General features: G+C 50.6%; 3 protein-coding genes across 5 annotated transcripts in view; all 3 read left to right on the plus strand.

Annotated features, from left to right (window-relative positions):
* Nucleotides 1–528, plus strand: part of LOC142656025 (sulfotransferase 1C4-like) — a 35,239-nt gene extending 34,711 nt beyond the window's left edge. For 2 of the 3 annotated variants that reach the window (XM_075830845.1, XM_075830844.1), the window contains exon 8: nucleotides 339–528. In XM_075830845.1, the coding sequence (XP_075686960.1) occupies nucleotides 339–451 (113 nt within the window). In that variant the 3' untranslated portion in view covers nucleotides 452–528. The other variant, XM_075830846.1, reaches the window with a different exon arrangement.
* Nucleotides 529–9,284: 8,756 nt separating this feature from the next.
* LOC142656022 (sulfotransferase 1C1-like) lies at nucleotides 9,285–13,822 on the plus strand. The gene is made up of 7 exons (XM_075830840.1): nucleotides 9,285–9,803; nucleotides 10,267–10,395; nucleotides 10,754–10,851; nucleotides 10,953–11,079; nucleotides 12,151–12,245; nucleotides 12,316–12,496; nucleotides 13,489–13,822. The coding sequence occupies exons 1-7, from the start codon at nucleotides 9,479–9,481 to the stop codon at nucleotides 13,605–13,607; spliced, it is 1,074 nt and encodes a 357-aa protein (XP_075686955.1). The 5' UTR covers nucleotides 9,285–9,478; the 3' UTR covers nucleotides 13,608–13,822.
* A 100-nt stretch (nucleotides 13,823–13,922) lies between these two features.
* LOC142656029 (uncharacterized) overlaps nucleotides 13,923–19,126 on the plus strand; it is an 8,376-nt gene continuing 3,172 nt past the window's right edge. The window contains exons 1-7 of the mRNA XM_075830850.1: nucleotides 13,923–14,764; nucleotides 16,366–16,477; nucleotides 17,218–17,311; nucleotides 17,529–17,583; nucleotides 17,696–17,836; nucleotides 18,404–18,564; nucleotides 18,846–18,944. Coding sequence (XP_075686965.1) covers nucleotides 14,647–14,764; nucleotides 16,366–16,477; nucleotides 17,218–17,311; nucleotides 17,529–17,583; nucleotides 17,696–17,836; nucleotides 18,404–18,564; nucleotides 18,846–18,944 — 780 coding nt within the window. The 5' untranslated portion in view covers nucleotides 13,923–14,646. The remainder of the gene's footprint in view (nucleotides 14,765–16,365; nucleotides 16,478–17,217; nucleotides 17,312–17,528; nucleotides 17,584–17,695; nucleotides 17,837–18,403; nucleotides 18,565–18,845; nucleotides 18,945–19,126) is intronic.

Below are 19,126 nucleotides of genomic sequence, written 5' to 3' on the forward strand. Positions count from 1 at the left end.
CAGAGAGGAGAGCGGTTACATAGAGAGTCTCTCTCTCTGGAGGACCTGTCCTGTATTACACACACAACACCTTGGTATGAATGGACACTGTGTAATACTTCATTTCTCCTGTGGGTGTGCTGCAGGGAAACTGAACACTTACTGCCCGATTCCCCCCACAGATCACAGATGATCGCTGGAGGTCCCAACAGGGAGACACTTTGTGATCTAATTATTGTCAAAGGACCTTTCTGCAGTGGAGGACCCCTTTAAGAGCTAGACCAAGGAGGCTTCTCTGGGCCAATCATTTTGTAGCATTGAACGCCCCGGACAATCATAAAATTTCCCTCTGTTCTCAGGAATTGTTGGAGACTGGAAGAACCATTTCCTTGTATCTCAGAACATGATGTTTGACAAGGAATACAATAAGAAGATGGAGGGCAGCGGTCTGAGCTTCCGCACCGAGCTCTGACGTCCATTGTATGAAGAACCAGCAGAGACCCCTCCTCACCACCTCGTCTGTGTCTAATAAATGTCTATGTATCCCAAGTGTTGCAGTGATATCAGTGTCTGTGAGAGCAGAATTTAGTGTAATCTGAAAAAAAAAACTCCAATATTGCCATAACCACGGTGTGGAGGTCTAGTGAGCGCCGCGTACCCTTTATTGTTTACCCAGGCACAGCGCCACACATGTGGTTGTGGCTGTGCCTGGCCCTGCAGTTCGTTCCCGTCCACTTGAATAGAACTGAGCTGCTGTGTGCTGCAGTACCAGGAAAACCCACAACCAAATATATGGCGCTGTTCCTGGGTAAACAATGAAGGGGATGCAGCGATCATCGGTGGGGATGCTGGGAGTTGAACTACCACCAATCAGATATTGATGGCCTATCCTCAGGAAATAACAAAGCCCAAATAACATGGTCATACAATGCACACGAAAAATTATCATATAGTGCCCAAATAACTAAGCTATACTGTGCCCAAATAACAGATCCATACTGTGCCCAAATAACTGAGCCATAAAGTGCCCTAATAACTGAGCCATACTGTGCCCAAATAACTGACCCATACTGTGCCCAAATAACTGAACCATACTGTGCCCAAATAACTGAGCCATACTGTGCCCAAATAACAGATCCAAACTGTGCCAAAATAACAGAGCCATACTGTGCCCAAATAACAGCCATACTGTGCCCAAATAACTGAGCCATACTGTGCCAATAACTGAGCCATACTGTGCCAATTACTAAGCCATACTGTGCCACTTACTGAGCCATACTGAGCCCAAATAACAGATCCATACTGTTCCAATAACTGAGCCATACTGTGCCAAAATAACAGCCATACTGTGCCCAAATAACAGATCCATACTGTGTCCAAATAACAGCCATACTGTACCCAAATAACTGAGCCATACTGTGCCCAAATAACTGAGCCATACTGTTCCCAAATAACAGATCCAAACTGTGCCAAAATAACAGAGCCATACTGTGCCCAAATAACAGCCATACTGTGCCCAAATAACTGAGCCATACTGTGCCAATAACTGAGCCATACTGTGCCAATTACTAAGCCATACTGTGCCACTTACTGAGCCATACTGAGCCCAAATAACAGATACATACTGTGCCAATAACTGAGCCATACTGTGCCAAAATAACAGCCATACTGTGCCCAAATAACAGATCCATACTGTGTCCAAATAACAGCCATACTGTACCCAAATAACAGCCATACTGTGCCCAAATAACAGATCCATACTGTGCCCAAATAACTGAGCCATACTGTGCCCAACTAACAGAACCATACTGTGCCCAAATAACAGAACCATACTGTGCCCAAATAACTGAGCCATACTGTGCCAATAACTGAGCCATACTGTGCCCAAATAACAGAGCCACACTGTGCCCAAATAACAGAGCCATACTGTGCCCAAATAACTGAGCCATACTGTGCACATATAACAGAGCCATACTGTGCCCAAATAACAGATCCATACTGTGCCAATAACTGAGCCATACTGTGCCAATTACTAAGCCATACTGTGCCAATTACTGAGCCATACTGAGCCCAAATAACAGATCCATACTGTACCCAAATAACAGTCATACTGTACCCAAATAACTGAGCCATACTGTGCCCAAATAACAGGACCATACTGTGCCCAAATAAGAGATCCTTACTGTGCCCAAATAACAGCCATACTGTGCCCAAATAACTGAGCCATACTGTTCCCAAATAACAGATCCAAACTGTGCCAAAATAACAGAGCCATACTGTGCCCAAATAACAGCCATACTGTGCCCAAATAACTGAGCCATACTGTGCCAATAACTGAGCCATACTGTGCCAATTACTAAGCCATACTGTGCCACTTACTGAGCCATACTGAGCCCAAATAACAGATCCATACTGTGCCAAAAACTGAGCCATACTGTGCCAAAATAACAGCCATACTGTGCCCAAATAACAGATCCATACTGTGTCCAAATAACAGCCATACTGTACCCAAATAACAGCCATACTGTGCCCAAATAACAGATCCATACTGTGCCCAAATAACTGAGCCATACTGTGCCCAACTAACAGAACCATACTGTGCCCAACTAACAGAACCATACTGTGCCCAAATAACAGAACCATACTGTGCCCAAATAACTGAGCCATACTGTGCCAATAACTGAGCCATACTGTGCCCAAATAACAGAGCCACACTGTGCCCAAATAACAGAGCCATACTGTGCCCAAATAACTGAGCCATACTGTGCACATATAACAGAGCCATACTGTAAAGGATCTGCCATGCACAGCTTCGGGGTTAACTCCCTTAATTAATCAGTCAGCACCTGAATCTTCATCCCTGAGACTGACTCCAGCTTCCACCACTCAGGCTGGCAGGCTTAGGAGTGGGAGAGCCTATCGCAGCCTGGCCAGACTCAGCTAGCTCCCGCCCTCTGTCTATTTATACCTGCATTTCCTGTTCCTCCTTGCTTGTTATTCTTTTTCGTGTGGTTTCCTGGCCCAGCTACAGCTCCTTCTACTTTGTTCCTGCTCCATACAGACCCTGGCTTACTGACTACTCTTCTGCTCTTCGTTTGGTACCTCGCACACTCCTGGCTTGACTCGGCTCGTTCACCACTCTGGTTGCTCACGGTGTTGCCGTGGGCAACTGCCCCTTTCCCTTGCTTGTATTCCCTTGTATGTTTGTCGTGTTTGTCGTGCACTTACTGAGTGCAGGGACCGCCGCCCAGTTGTACCCTGTCGCCTAGGGCGGGTCGTTGCAAGTAGGCAGGGACAGAGTGGCGGGTAGATTAGGGCTCACTTGTCCGTTTCCCTACCCCCCGGTCATTACATAATAACAAGCCCATACCTAGTCTACCCTGGTCCCTGACACCACTATGGACCCCCGTGAGACCCTGGCTCAGCAAATGCAGGGTCTCTCCCTACAGGTCCAGGCCCTGGCTCAGAGGGTCAACCAGCCTGATGCTACCTTGGTAGTTCCCTTCACCGCACCTCTTGAACCCCACCTCAAGTTGCCCGACCGGTTCTCAGGGGACTGGAGGGCTTTTCTCTCCTTTCGGGAGAGTTGTAGGCTTTACTTTCGTTTAAAGCCTCATTCCTCAGGTTCTGAGAGCCAGCGGGTGGGTATAATTATGTCCCGGCTCCAGGAAGGGCCCCAAGAGTGGGCCTTCTCCTTGGCTCCTGACGCCCCTGAACTTTCCTCCGTTGATTGTTTCTTTTCTGCTCTCGGACTTATTTATGACGAGACTGACAGGACTGTCTTTGCCGAGAGTCAGCTGGTGACCTTACGTCAGGGTAAGAGACCTGTTGAGGAGTATTGCTCTGACTTTAGGAAGTGGTGCGTAGCTTCTCGGTGGAATGACCCTGCCTTAAGGTGCCAGTTTAGGTTGGGTCTGTCGAATGCCCTGAAAGACCTGCTAGTTAGCTATCCATCTTCTGACTCCCTAGACCAGGCTATGGCTTTAGCGGTACGACTTGACCGACGTCTCAGGGAACGACAACATGAACGTTTATGTGTTTTCTCCTCCGACTCCCCCATGATGCCTCCCGAAGTTCCGTTGCTTCGTTCCTCCAGGAAATACTCAGAGATACCTATGCAACTCGGGGCCTCCGTGTCCCCCCAACAACGTAGAGAATTCCGCAGGAAGAATGGTCTCTGCTTCTATTGTGGGGATGACAAGCATCAAGTGAACAACTGTCCTAAGCGTAAGAATGCAGCCAGAGAACTTCCGCGCCTAAGTGATCATCGGGGAGGTCACTTGGGCGCACAGGTATTTCCAGTAAATAGGATATAATTCTATTTCTCCCCCTGAGGAGGCGAATACGCTACCCGAGTTTGTTCAGGACTTCGCTGATGTTTTCTCTAGGGAGGCCTCCGAAGTGTTACCTCCTCATAGAGAATACGATTGCGCTATCGAATTGGTACCAGGAGCTAAGCTTCCTAAGGGTAGGATATTTAATCTTTCTTGTCCCGAACGTGAAGCCATGAGAGAGTATATCCAGGAATCCCTGGCCAAGGTTTATATTCGCCCCTCTTCTTCTCCGGTAGGTGCTGGCTTCTTCTTCGTGGGGAAGAAGGATGGTGGTCTTAGGCCATGCATTGACTACCGTAGCCTGAATAAGGTCACGGTAAGGAACCAGTATCCCCTTCCTTTGATTCCTGATCTCTTTAATCAGGTTCAGGGGGCCCAATGGTTCTCTAAATTGGATCTACGGGGGGCATATAACCTTATCCGCATCAAAGAGGGGGATGAGTGGAAGACTGCGTTTAACACGCCCGAAGGTCATTTCGAATACCTCGTCATGCCTTTGGGTTGTGTAATGCTCCCGCGGTCTTCCAGAATTTCATAAATGAGATTTTAAGAGACTACCTGGGGGTATTTCTTGTAGTGTACCTTGATGACATACTGGTGTTTTCCAAGGACTGGTCCTCCCACATTGAGCATGTCAGGAAGGTGCTCCAGGTCCTTCGGGAAAACAAACTGTTTGCCAAAATCGAAAAATGTGTGTTTGGGGTACAGGAGATACCATTTTTGGGTCAAATCCTCACTCCTCATGAATTCCGCATGGACCCCGCCAAGGTTCAGGCTGTGGCGGAATGGGTCCAACCTGCCTCCCTGAAGGCGTTACAGTGTTTTTTGGGGTTTGCTAATTATTACAGGAGATTTATTGCTAACTTCTCGGTCATCGCTAAGCCTCTTACGGACCTCACTCGCAAAGGTGCTGATCTCCTCCACTGGCCTCCTGAGGCTGTCCAGGCTTTTGAGGTCCTTAAGAAGTGCTTTATCTCGGCCCCGGTGCTGGTTCAGCCCAACCAAATGGAGCCATTTATCGTGGAAGTTGACGCATCCGAGGTGGGAGTGGGGGCTGTCTTGTCCCAGGGTACCAGGTCCCTCACCCATCTCCGCCCCTGTGCCTACTTCTCCAGGAAGTTTTCGCCAACTGAGAGTACTATGATATTGGCAACCGCGAACTCTTAGCCATTAAATGGGCATTTGAAGAGTGGCGCCACTTCCTGGAGGGGGCTAGACACCAGGTAACGGTCCTTACCGACCACAAGAATCTGGTTTTCCTAGAATCTGCCCGGAGGCTAAACCCGAGACAAGCTCGATGGGCGTTATTTTTTACCAGATTCAATTTTTTGGTTACCTATAGGGCTGGGTCTAAAAATATTAAGGCTGATGCACTGTCGCGTAGCTTCATGGCCAGCCCTCCTTCGGAGGAAGATCCTGCTTGTATTTTGCCTCCAGGTATAATCATTTCCTCGATCGATTCTGATTTAGTCTCTGAAATTGCTGCTGCTCAAGGTTCAGCTCCCGGGAACCTTCCTGAGAACAAGCTGTTTGTTCCCCTGCAATTCCGGCTAAGGGTACTTAGGGAAAATCATGACTCCGCACTATCTGGCCATCCAGGCATCCTGGGTACCAAACACCTCATTACCAGAAACTATTGGTGACCTGGGTTGCCTAAAGACGTTAAGGCCTACGTCGCCGCTTGTGAGGTTTGTGCTAGGTCCAAGACTCCCAGGTCCCGACCAGCGGGCTTACTGCGTTCGTTGCCCATTCCCCAGAGACCTTGGACACATATCTCCATGGATTTTATCACCGATTTGCCTCCATCCCAAGGCAAGTCGGTGGTGTGGGTGGTGGTAGACCGCTTCAGTAAGATGTGCCACTTTGTGCCCCTCAAGAAGCTACCCAACGCCAAGACGTCAGCTACCTTGTTTGTCAAACACATCCTGCGTCTCCATGGGGTCCCTGTCAATATTGTTTCGGACAGAGGGGTACAATTTGTTTCATTGTTTTGGAGAGCCTTCTGTATGAAGTTGGGGATTGATCTGTCCTTCTCCTCTGCCTTCCATCCTGAAACCAATGGTCAAACGGAGAGGACTAATCAATCTCTAGAACAATACTTAAGGTGTTTTGTCTCTGACTGTCAATATGATTGGGTCTCATTCATTCCCCTCGCCGAATTTTCCCTTAATAACCGGGTCAGTAACTCGTCAGGGGTCTCTCCCTTTTTCTGTAATTTTGGGTTTAATCCACGGTTCTCCTCCGTTTCACCTGGTAGTTCCAACAATCCCGAGGTAGAGGACGTTCATCGGGAACTGTGCACAGTCTGGGCCCAGGTTCAGAAGAACCTAGAGGCGTCCCAGAGCGTACAAAAAACTCAGGCTGATAAAAAACGTTCTGCTAACCCCCTGTTTATGGTCGGGGATCTGGTGAGGTTGTCGTCTAGGAACTTGCGTCTCAAGGTTCCGTCCAAGAAGTTTGCTCCCCGGTTTATTGGGCCGTATAAGGTCATTGAGGTCCTCAATCCTGTCTCCTTCCGGCTGGAGTTACCCCCATCTTTTCGTATAAACGACGTGTTTCATGCCTCCCTCCTTAAACGCTGCTCCCCGTCCTTGGCTCCCTCGAGGAGACCTCCTGTTCCCATCCTCACCCCTGAGGGGGTGGAATTCGAGGTGGCCAGGATTGTGGACAGCAAGATGGTCCAAGGCTCCCTCCAGTACCTGGTCCATTGGAGAGGTTACGGGCCCGAGGAGAGGACTTGGGTACCCGCCCGGGATGTTCACGCTGGGGTATTGGTCAGGAGGTTCCACCTGCGTTTCCCCAGTAAGCCAGGTCCACTTAGAAAGGGTCCGGTGGCCCCTCATAAAAGGGGGGGGTACTGTAAAGGATCTGCCAGGCACAGCTTCGGGGTTAACTCCCTTAATTAATCAGTCAGCACCTGAATCTTCATCCCTGAGACTGACTCCAGCTTCCACCACTCAGGCTGGCAGGCTTAGGAGTGGGAGAGCCTATCGCAGCCTGGCCAGACTCAGCTAGCTCCCGCCCTCTGTCTATTTATACCTGCATTTCCTGTCCCTCGGTGCTTGTTATTCTTTTTCGTGTGGTTTCCTGGCCCAGCTACAGCTCCTTCTACTTTGTTCCTGCTCCATACAGACCCTGGCTTACCGACTACTCTTCTGCTCTTCGTTTTGTACCTCGCACACTCCTGGCTTGACTCGGCTCGTTCACCACTCTGGTTGCTCACGGTGTTGCCGTGGGCAACTGCCCCTTTCCCTTGCTTGTATTCCCTTGTATGTTTGTCGTGTTTGTCGTGCACTTACTGAGTGCAGGGACCGCCGCCCAGTTGTACCCCGTCGCCTAGGGCGGGTCGTTGCAAGTAGGCAGGGACAGAGTGGCGGGTAGATTAGGGCTCACTTGTCCGTTTCCCTACCCCCCGGTCATTACACATACTGTGCCCAAATAACAGATCCATACTGTGCCAATAACTGAGCCATACTGTGCCAATTACTAAGCCATACTGTGCCAATTACTGAGCCATACTGAGCCCAAATAACAGATCCATACTGTACCCAAATAACAGTCATACTGTACCCAAATAACTGAGCCATACTGTGCCCAAATAACAGGACCATACTGTGCCCAAATAAGAGATCCTTACTGTGCCCAAATAACAGCCATACTGTGCCCAAATAACACAACCATACTGTACCCAAAGAACTGAGCCATAATGTGCCCAAATAACTGAGCCATACTGTGCCCAAATAACAGATCCATACTGTGCCCAAATAACAGCCATACTGTGCCCAAATAACAGATCCATACTGTGCCCAAATAACTGAACCATACTGTGCCCAAATAACTGAGCCATACTGTGCCCAAATAACAGATCCAAACTGTGCCAAAATAACAGAGCCATACTGTGCCCAAATAACAGCCATACTGTGCCCAAATAACAGATCCATACTGTGCCAATAACTGAGCCATACTGTGCCCAACTAACAGAACCATACTGTGCCCAAATAACAGAACCATATATTGCTTTGTAACAAGAAAGTGGTGATAAGAACTGAAACCCCAACAAATGGTCGATATTTTCTTGGCCCCAGTTGGCACATCGGTTAGACATTTAGGCCTTATTCACACGAACGTGTCCATTTTGCGCGCGCAAAAGCTCTGTGTGGCATCAGCATATGGTGCGTGGCTGGGTGATTTTCGCGCAGCCGCCATCATTATGACACTCTGTATGTTTGTAGCACGTGGTGCTTTTCTGGTTTCATACATTCTTTTTACTGCTGTTGCACGAATCACGCGCGGCACCTGGAAGTGCGTCCGTGTGCAGTGCGCGATTTGCAAGCACCCATTGACTTCAATGGGTGCGTGCTGCGCGAAACACGGGCAAATAGAGGACATGTCGTGAGTTTTACGCAGCGGACACACGCTGCATGAAAATCACTGACAGTCTGAACGGCCCCATTCACTTACATAGGTCCGTGCGACGCGCGTATCACGAACATTTAACACGTTTGTGTGAATAAGGCCTTATAGTGTTATGTTCCCTTTAAGACAAAGGCTGATCTATCCAAATACCAATCATGTGACCCTGTGGAGATGCAATATGAGCAAAATTATATGTTATTGGCATAACCAGTCTCTACTCCAGTCACTTCCAAAGCTGCACTAATTTCTTTGCAGCAACCTGTAGAATTTTGAGTGCAGCTTTGGATGTGACTAGAGTATATAACAATGTAACTCAAGATCAGTCCAGCATCCGTAAAGCAAAAGATTCTCCAAGTTGCTGAACATTATACGTACAAGGCATGCTGGGTAAAGAGAGTTTTACATACCCCGCCATACAAAGCCTTTTATCAAATCTCTCATCTTGGCAGCGCAAAGTTTATTTCATTGTGAAATATGTGTCATGTGATGAGACGGAGCAGCCGGACCGGGCTCATTGGTGGTCAATGGGGTGTGGCATCTCATCATAGGGGCATCCGAGATCAACTGCAGTAACCCATCTAATCGGAGGAGAAAGAAACCGAATAATCTGGAGACGACTTCCAGGAGAATTATTTGCAGCTTGCGCAGGCACCAGTGTAACACGTAATGCCCCTTTAATTGGCAAGTGCAAAATTTGACAGGATGGAGCGGGCATCTGCTGCAACCCACAGGCCGGACAAAAGGGTCACATGGAAAAACCTCCTTTAACTTGGGTTAGAACTTGTAAGATTCGCCATAGAAACCCCACCCCCCCCACCCCCCGGAGACTCAGACGAACTCCGGCCCCTCGCAGTCTCTCCGCTTTGAACCCCGGCTCCTTCTTCTTCATCTGCCTCGTAGTCATGGCTTTTGAGCGCAACGCCCAGCACTTTGGAGGTTACGTGATGCAGCGACCGCGCATCGGGCGCATCTCTGGCATTCCGCTGGATCAGAAAACTTGTGACACTTGGGACGATATCTGGAAATTTCAGGCGCACCCGGAGGACATCCTGGTGGCCGCTTATCCAAAAGCAGGTAGAAAAAAAACGGTGAACTCCAAATCCTTTCACCTGATTTATACTCCAGTCACAACCAGAGCAGCATTCACATATCTGTTGCGTACCTTTGGAAAGAGACTGAGGTTTACCTATGTTCCATAGGCCCACAGCTCAACTCTTACTGTGAAACCGCTTTCTGATAAAATTGTAAATGCAGCTCTGGATGTGACTGGAGTATAGAAAATAATTCATCTCGGGAACAGTACAAGATAAGCAAAAGTACTCAACATTTAAGGGGCTGTACAGGATGTGAAGAACATGGCGCCACACCTGACCACAGGTTGTGTGTGGAATTGCAGCTCAGCCCCATTGAATGAAATGGAGCTGAGCTGCAATACCACACACAGCCTGTGGGCAGGTGTGGCGCTGTTTTTGAAAAAAGTGGCCATATTTTTCTAATCCTGCGCAACCAATTTAAGATCAAAACCTCTTTCTCCCAGGCATCACGTGGATGCAGGAGATTGTGGATATGATATGTCTGGAAGGAAATGTTGAAAGATGCCGCCGGGCACCGACCTACGACAAACACCCATTTCTGGAAGCTGTAGCTCCAAAACCCGTCCCTTCAGGTGAGGACTATATCAACCGAAGCCACAATTTACACCTTTCTGTCATTTAAAGGGACCACAAATCTGCAATCTATCCCCTCTATCTGCAGTGCAATCTATTGTTCACTGTTATCAGCCATGTCAGGCTGGGCAGAGGCTGGCTGTAGTGTTCTCCTGGAAGTAGCTTATGATACAGCCACCATTTTCAGCAGCTGTGGAGTTAGAATCTAGTCACAAGGTCACCCAGTCTTCACAGAAATGCACAGCCCCTTCTCTGTCTTCTCTCTGCCTTGCTGTGCCTGATCTATGGCAGCAGAGAGGGGGGGGGGGGGGGGGGTACAAAACTCCGGTGAGATGATTTAACCTTCTTGTGTTTAAGGACTGCAGTTGGCAGAAAACATGGAGCCGCCCCGTATCTTAAAGACCCACCTTCCCGTCCAGCTGCTGCCGCCATCTTTCTGGGGCCAGGACTGCAAGGTAAATATAAAGGACAAGGACTGGTTTAGGACCCTCCTGAGTCCTGGTCATCATCATGGGGTCCCAAAATGAGATGATATTTCCGCCCCCTCTCCTTGCAGGTGATATACGTGGCCAGGAACGCCAAGGACTCCATGGTGTCATATTATCACTTCCAGAGAATGAACAAAGGACTCCCGGACCCCGGAGACTGGGGCACCTACTTCTCTACATTCCTGTCTGGAGATGGTGGGTGTCAGAGCGTCATTCCACTACAACAAGTTAAAGGGGAACTCCGAATATCCCTGCGAGTGACACCGCTTATCTCCACCCAGACGCGGGACCTGTTACTAAGTAATGTCCATGGAGACAGGTTTCCTTTAATAGATCAGCTTTGGATGTGAATGGAGAAAATGACCTGAAATAACTAAAAATCAGTACAAAAGAAGTAAAGCAATGAGGATTTAAACTGTGTAAGGTGTCCTTATGAGTATGAACTGTTCAGTTACAGGCACCACAACTAGGGGGTAATCTCTACACTCTGGTGGAGATCAGTGGTGTCACTCACATTCTTGCGTATTTCTACGTTCCATCAGCAGTTCCAGTCCCGGCTCCATAACTTATCCCTCTGATCAAGGGTGTACACTGGAGAGAAAGATCAAAATCAAAACATGGCCCTTGGTATGTGCCCATGGCAGTACCTAAAAATCTTTGTAATGGGATCAGATAATTATTTAGTGATGTTAGATAAAGGGCGGAGCTGTGACAACTATTCATTCACAATTCAGATGTTTTTTGTAGGAGCTCAGCTGTTGGCTCAAATGTCTGACAATGGATGGAGATAAACCTCTGTCAGCAGCAAATAGCAGAATTTTAAAAGTAGCTTTGGATGTGAATAGAAAAAATGACCTGAAATAACTAAAAATCAGTACTAAATCAGTAAAGCAATGATGATTTAAACTGTGTAAGCAGTCCTTATGAGTATGAACGGGACATTGCTTAGTTACAGGCACCACGGATGGAGGGTAATCTCTATGCATTGGTGGAGATCAGCAGTGTCACACATTCCTGCGTATCCCGTGTATTCCTTTGTTCCATCAGCAGTTCCAGTCCCAGCTCCATAACTTATCCCTCTGATCAAGGGTGTACACTGAAGAGAAAGACCAAAATCAAAATATGGCCTTCGGTACGTGCCCATGGCAGTACCTAAAAATCTTTGCAATAGGATTATATAATTATTTAGTGATGTTAGGGAAGGGGCGGGGCTGTGACAACTATTCAATGGACCATATAAAGGTGTAATATTGCCTCTTTTTGCAGTCACTTGGGGGAGTTGGTTTGACCATGTCATCGGCTGGTGGAAAGCTAAAGATCATCATCAAGTTCTCTATATCTTCTACGAGGACATGATGGAGGTGAGGGGTCAAACACCGGAAGAACAGACATTGTTTCCAGGTGAATCTGCGTTTTTTTTGCTTTTGGCAGAACCCGAGACGAGAGACAGAGAAAGTGATGAGATTCCTGGGGAAGGAGCTCTCGGAGGAAGTCCTGGAGGACGTCTACCACCACACCACCTTCCAGGCCATGAAGAAGAATCCCATGGCCAATTATAGTACAATCCCCTCCTTCGTCATGGACCACTCCATATCACCTTTTATGAGGAAAGGTAAAGTGTCTCATTACGTGTTGTACTGGAGGCGGGGCTGTGACAACTCCCATGAGAAAGCAAGTGGGAGCATGATGGAGGTCATACACCTGATAAAAGTGGAACATGGCTGCTCACAGGTTTATCTGTCCTCTGGATTAACCCTTTCACCTACGGGTATAGTAATAGGTCCCACTGTTTTGTGAGCACTCCCGCCAGGCAGATGCAGAATGTTTTTCGGTTGACCAGTGCCCCCATAACAGAGCCATAAGGGTCTGTCCACGCGCAGCATGTCAATTTATGATGAGTCGCTGATCTTCTGTTGCTGGTTTTTCACATTGAATTCAATGGGGAGGTAAAATATGCAACAAATAGCGAGTGTTGCGGCAAAAAAGCTGCGATTCCAACGCAAAAATCGCAAATTAGTAAAAAACAAAGTTTTTGTATAAAATGAATAAAGGCCTCATTCACACGGCCGGCTGCCGACGGCACCGGACAGCCACCCGCATTTTTGGCCCGTGTACACATTCTAAGTATGTGAGCACGGACCGTAAAAAGTAAAAGACAAGGCATGTCCTATCAGAACCGGCAGTGTCACCGCGCAGAACCGGCAGCGTCACCGCACAGAACCGGCAGCGTCACCGCACAGAACCGGCAGCGTCACCGCACAGAACACGCAGCGTCTCCGCACAGAACCGGCAGCGTCACCGCACAGAACACGCAGCGTCTCCGCACAGAACACGCACCGTCTCCGCACAGAACCCGCAGTCTCCGCACAGAACGCGCAGCAGATATTGACTGCTGCCGATCAGATGTTAGGACATGTCCATCAGTAGATTGAGATAAACCTCTGTGTTTCCAGGGGCGGTCAGCAGCATTTTGTCAGCAGCTCTGGATGTGAGTGGAGAAAATGACCTAATATAACTGAATCAGTCCAGAAATAGTGGAGTAAATGTGCAGTTATGTGACGTGTCAGGAGGGGCCATCATAACGACGGACTTCTCTTATCTCAGGCATCGTGGGCGACTGGAGGAACCATTTCACGGTTGCACAAGACGAAATCTTTGAGAATGAATATCAGAGAAGAATGGAGGAGACGGGACTGACGTTCCGCACGCAGCTCCGCGGATGATCCCCTCCCCCGTCTGACATAATTATTACCCGCGTGTTCACAGAACCAACAAATATAGCGGCTGAGGCGGCCAAAGTACAATCCGGGATGACGTGGTGAGAAAAGAATCACAGAGAAATCATCTGATCCAAAACATGACAAAAACGCTAATTATTTGGAGGGAAAATCATTCTCACTTTTTTATCCCAATTTATTAAATTAAAGGTTACGTTTTACGATGTCATTTTCTTGATCAGCTGTGATTTCTTTTATAATCCCCGACCCTCCGATGACAGAACAGCCGTCTCTATATAGAATTGTATGTCAGATGAAATTGATGTATCTAATCCTATCATGTGTGATACAGTCTGCTGAGGTGTGTATCTAATCCTATCATGTGTGATACTGTCTGCTGAGCCGTGTATCTAATCCTATCATGTGTGATACTGTCTGCTGAGCTGTGTATCTAATCCTATCATGTGTGATACTGTCTGCTGAGCTGTGTATCTAAACCTATCATGTGTGATACTGTCTGCTGAGCTGTGTATCTAATCCTATCATGTGTGATACTGTCTGCTGAGCTGTGTATCTAATCCTATCATGTGTGATACTATATGCTGAGCTGTGTATCTAATCCTGCCATGTGTGATACTGTCTGCTGACCCGCTGTATCTAAGCTTATCATATCTGGTACTCTCAGAGATCCACTCAGCACTACACCCCCATCATGTAATGTTTCTGTATACTGTGATGATGACTTTATGTATAAATATCCCAGAATAAAATACTATACCATAACAAAGATGGCGGTACAGGGACTTCCGCTCGGTCCGGAAGTGTGTCTCTGTCTCGTAGCAGTGTGAACTCTATTATTTTGACACGTTGCACGTCAGGCCACGTCAGCAGGCTGGAGCATCCTGGGACATGTAGTGTTCTTGCCTGACGTCATCGTTTGCTTTACCTGAGGAGAGGTTCGTGCTCGGACTACACATCCCGGCTGGCGGTTCGTCCCTCTTCTAGTAATTGAAACCGGCTCCAGTTAGCGGTGTGAGAAGAGAACATGTCCGGGAAGGTGAAGGTTCGGGCGGCCGCAAATGCGGATTCTATGGCAGGAGCCGTGTCTGTTAATGAGAGGATCCTCAGAGACTGCCACAACCTGTACACCGACCCGCAGAATGGTAAGAGGCCCCGGAGCTGTCAGATCCCGGGGAGCAGCTCATAGAGGAGGCCGCTGTACCCGAACTACTACCTCTAACACTACCAACACTACTGCTATGTCCCTGTCCCCCCCGGCAGTGTATACGTCTCCCCCCCCCCCCCCCTCAGGCAGTGTATACGTCTCCCCCCCCCCCTCAGGCAGTGTATACGTCTCCCCCCCCCCTCAGGCAGTGTATACGTCCCCCCCCCCCATCCTCTACGGCAGTGTATACGTTCCCCCCCCCCCATCCTCTACGGCAGTGTATACGTCTCCCCCCCCCCCCTCCGGCAGTGTATACGTGTCTTCCCCCCCCCCCTCCGGCAGTGTATGCGTGTCTCCCCCCCCCCTCTCCGGCAGTGTATACGTGTCTTCCCCCCCCCCTCTCCGGCAGTGTATACGTGTCTTCCCCCCCCCCTCTCCGGCAGTGTATACGTGTCTCCCCCCCCCCCCCCTCCGGCAGTGTATGCGTGTCTCCCCCCCCCCCCCCTCCGGCAGTGTATGCGTGTCTCCCCCCCCCCCTCTCCGGCAGTGTATACGTGTCTCCCCCCCCCCCCCTCTCCGGCAGTGTATACGTGTCTTCCCCTCCCCCCTCTCCGGCAGTGTATACGTCCCCCCCCCCCTCTCTCCAGCAGTGTATACGCCCCCCCCCCTCTCCGGCAGTGTATACGTCTCCCCCCCCCCCTCTCCGGCAGTGTATACGTCTCCCCCCCCCCTCTCCGGCAGTGTATACGTCTGCCCCCCCCCTCCGGCAGTGTATACGTCTGTCCCCCCCCCCTCTCCGGCAGTGAATACGTCTGTCCCCCCCCCCTCTCCGGCAGTGTATACGTGTCTTCCCCTCCCCCCTCTCCGGCAGTGTATACGTCCCCCCCCCCTCTCTCCAGCAGTGTATACGCCCCCCCCCCTCTCCGGCAGTGTATACGTCTCCCCCCCCCCCCCTCTCCGGCAGTGTATACGTCTGCCCCCCCCCCTCCGGCAGTGTATACGTCTGTCCCCCCCCCTCTCCGGCAGTGAATACGTCTGTCCCCCCCCCCTCTCCGGCAGTGAATACGTCTGGCCCCCTCCCCTCTCCGGCAGTGAATACGTCTGGCCCCCTCCCCTCTCCGGCAGTGAATACGTCTGGCCCCCTCCCCTCTCCGGCAGTGAATACGTCTGGCCCCCTCCCCTCTCCGGCAGTGAATACGTCTGGCCCCCTCCCCTCTCCGGCAGTGAATACGTCTGGCCCCCTCCCCTCTCCGGCAGTGAATACGTCTGGCCCCCTCCCCTCTCCGGCAGTGTATAGGTCTGGCCCCCTCCCCTCTCCGGCAGTGTATAGGTCTGGCCCCCTCCCCTCTCCGGCAGTGTATAGGTCTGGCCCCCTCCCCTCTCCGGCAGTGTATAGGTCTGGCCCCCTCCCCTCTCCGGCAGTGTATAGGTCTGGCCCCCTCCCCTCTCCGGCAGTGTATAGGTCTGGCCCCCTCCCCTCTCCGGCAGTGTATACGTCTGGCCCCCTCCCCTCTCCGGCAGTGTATACGTCTGGCCCCCTCCCCTCTCCGGCAGTGTATACGTCTGGCCCCCCCTCTGATCTCTTCTCCCCTCCCCCAGGTCTCGTCTCTTTGGCTTCTCTCCTCGGTCTCACGTTTTTACCTCCGAGAAAGAAAATCACCGTCATGTTAATGGGGAATCACTCGGCCGGGAAGAGCAGCTACATCAACTGGTGAGGACTGGGGGGCTGCGTGTATGTGGGTGTGCGCGCCCGCTGTGTATACTGGTGAGTGCGTTAGTGCGCCCGCTGTGTATACTGGTGAGTGCGTTAGTGCGCCCGCTGTGTATACTGGTGAGTGCGTGCGTGCGCCCGCTGTGTATACTGGTGAGTGCGTGCGTGCGCCCGCTGTGTATACTGGTGAGTGTGTGCGTGCGCCCGCTGTGTATACTGGTGAGTGCGTTAGTGCGCCCGCTGTGTATACTGGTGAGTGCGTTAGTGCGCCCGCTGTGTATACTGGTGAGTGCGTGCGTGCGCCCGCTGTGTATACTGGTGAGGGTGTGCGCGCCCGCTGTGTATACTGGTGAGTGCGTGCGTGCGCCCGCTGTGTATACTGGTGAGTGTGTGCGCGCCCGTTGTGTATACTGGTGAGGGTGTGCGCGCCCGCTGTGTATACTGGTGAGGGTGTGCGCGCCCGCTGTGTATACTGGTGAGTGTGCGCGCGCGCCCGCTGTGTATACTGGTGAGTGTGTGCGCGCCCGCTGTGTATACTGGTGAGTGTGTGCGCGCCCGCTGTGTATACTGGTGGGGGTGTGTGCGCGCTGCGTATACTGGTGGGTGCGCCCGCTGCGTATTCTTTATCTGTGGTTCTCCGTCCCCCGTCTGGCATTTTCCGGGTTCGCGGTTCTGTTTTGTGCCCCTCCCCCGTTGTCCGGCTTCTCCTCCCCCTCACAGTTCCTCCGTTCTCTGCGCAGGTACATCGAGGAGCACATACAGAGGACCGGCGTCGCTATAGAAACACAGGGGTTCGCGTTCATTACAAGCGGCCGCAAGAGGGAGTCCCTGACGGTAAGTGGTCACATGGGGGGGGTGCTGAAGAAAAAAAGAAAACCTGGATCCGGCGCTCACACGACCGTCACAGTAGAGGTGCGGACTGGAAAATTCCGGATTATCGGACGGTCATAGAGCAGATAGAGGATGAGAGTGTGCGCTCCCGAGGATGCGGATGATGGGAGTTGTACGTGATGTGATACTTTCTCAGTTCTCTCTATAACTTCTTCCGCAGGGCGATGCCACCCTTCACTTGTACCCGCACTTCAAGCCCCTGCAGGCCTTCCAAGGTAAGGAGACCCCGCACATTATCGTGGCGTCCCCGTGTACCGGGTAGATATCTGCCGCCATTCGTCCTCCGTTTTTTCAGCGCGTTCCTGAGCTGTTTCCTTCCCTCCGCAGGCGTCTCCGAATATCTGTGCACAGAGATCTCCACCTCGCGGCAGAAGAAGTTCAGTCTCGTGACCTTTGTGGACACCCCCGGGCTCGTCGATGGCGACATGAAATACCCCTTTGATGTGAACAGAGCACTCTTGTGGCTGGGTGAGTGTACTGCATACACGGCAATGAATGGGCGTGCCACGTGACGGGCATAAACGGATGTGTCCGCGTATCTGACCCCTGCACCACTGCTGGTCCAGGAATTATCCACGAGGCTTCTGGGTAGTGCGTGCCTATAATATACACTGTAATTCCTTTAATCCGGCATCGATAGGACCTGACTGATTACTAAAGAGGTTGTACAGGATTAGAAAAACATGGCGGCTTCTTCCAAGAACAGCGCCACACTCATCCACAGGTTGTGTGTGGTATTGCAGCCTAGTCCCATTCAGTTCTATGGAGCTGAGCTGCAGTACCCGACACAACCTACGCACGATTGTGGCGCTGTTTTTGGAAGAGAGCGGCCATGTTTTTCTAATTCTGTACCGCCTCTTTAAATATAGAAAAATTGCAGAAGTTACAAATAAGTTTACATTAAATCTGCGTCGACAGCTTCTGATCGTCGCGTGTTTCCGTCTGATAATCCGCCGCTGATCATGTTGATGCCAGATTAGCGGAAGTCTCCGGTATGTCGCGGTCCGACGTGTTTAATGGCGGCTTGTCCCTCAGGCGAGCTCTGCGACCTGGTGCTGGTTTTCTTTGACCCCATGGGTCAGGCGCTGTGTAAACGCACGCTGGATATCGTGGAGAAGATCAACGAAAGCCACGGAGACAAACTGCGCTTCTACCTGACCAAAGCCGACGAGGCCGGAGGGGAGAGTGACCGGCAGGTGAGAAACCGGAGTCATGCTCCAATCACAGCCAAAGCTGCGGATATCCCATAATGCATTGCCACCTGGGAGATGTGCTCTTTATTTTTCATACGTTACGGCGCCTAATCTAAACACTACATTCCCCACAATGCAAGGCAGCAAAGATAGATCTAAACGTGATACTGAACCTGCAGTGAAACGCGAGGCCGTGCAGAATGGTGAACGCAGCTCTGGATGTGATTGGTGTCTAGACTAGGTCTGGTGGGTTTCGGGGGCTCAGCTGCTGCGTTTTCTTTCAGCGCGTCCTCATGCAGATCGTTCAGGAGTTGTGTAAGAGGCCCGGGCTGAACAAGTGTGGATTCGACATGCCGACCATCTACATCCCGAACCCCAATAAGGTGAGACCCCCCCCCAGTCTGCTGCAGGCGGGGGGGCTGCTCCAACCTCCTTATACATAGCTGTAATATTACCCATAATGCTGAGCAGCACTATACCCCCCCCCCCCCCAGCAGTGTCTGTATACTGAGGGAGGGATGTGCTGCCCCCTGGTGTCCGCTGACACTTATGACCGCTCTCTTTC

The sequence above is a fragment of the Rhinoderma darwinii genome, chromosome 6 (assembly GCF_050947455.1).
Source record: "Rhinoderma darwinii isolate aRhiDar2 chromosome 6, aRhiDar2.hap1, whole genome shotgun sequence".
In the NCBI taxonomy this organism is placed as follows: Eukaryota; Metazoa; Chordata; class Amphibia; order Anura; family Rhinodermatidae; genus Rhinoderma; species Rhinoderma darwinii.

Coding starts and splice junctions, on each gene's coding strand:
- LOC142656022 (XM_075830840.1), top strand. CDS start 9,479: ATGGAAAAACCTCCTTTAACTTGGGTTAGAACTTGTAAGATTCGCCAT. Junction 12,246..12,315: donor TCTACGAGGACATGATGGAG/GTGAGGGGTCAA, acceptor TGCTTTTGGCAG/AACCCGAGACGAGAGACAGA. Junction 12,497..13,488: donor ATCACCTTTTATGAGGAAAG/GTAAAGTGTCTC, acceptor CTCTTATCTCAG/GCATCGTGGGCGACTGGAGG.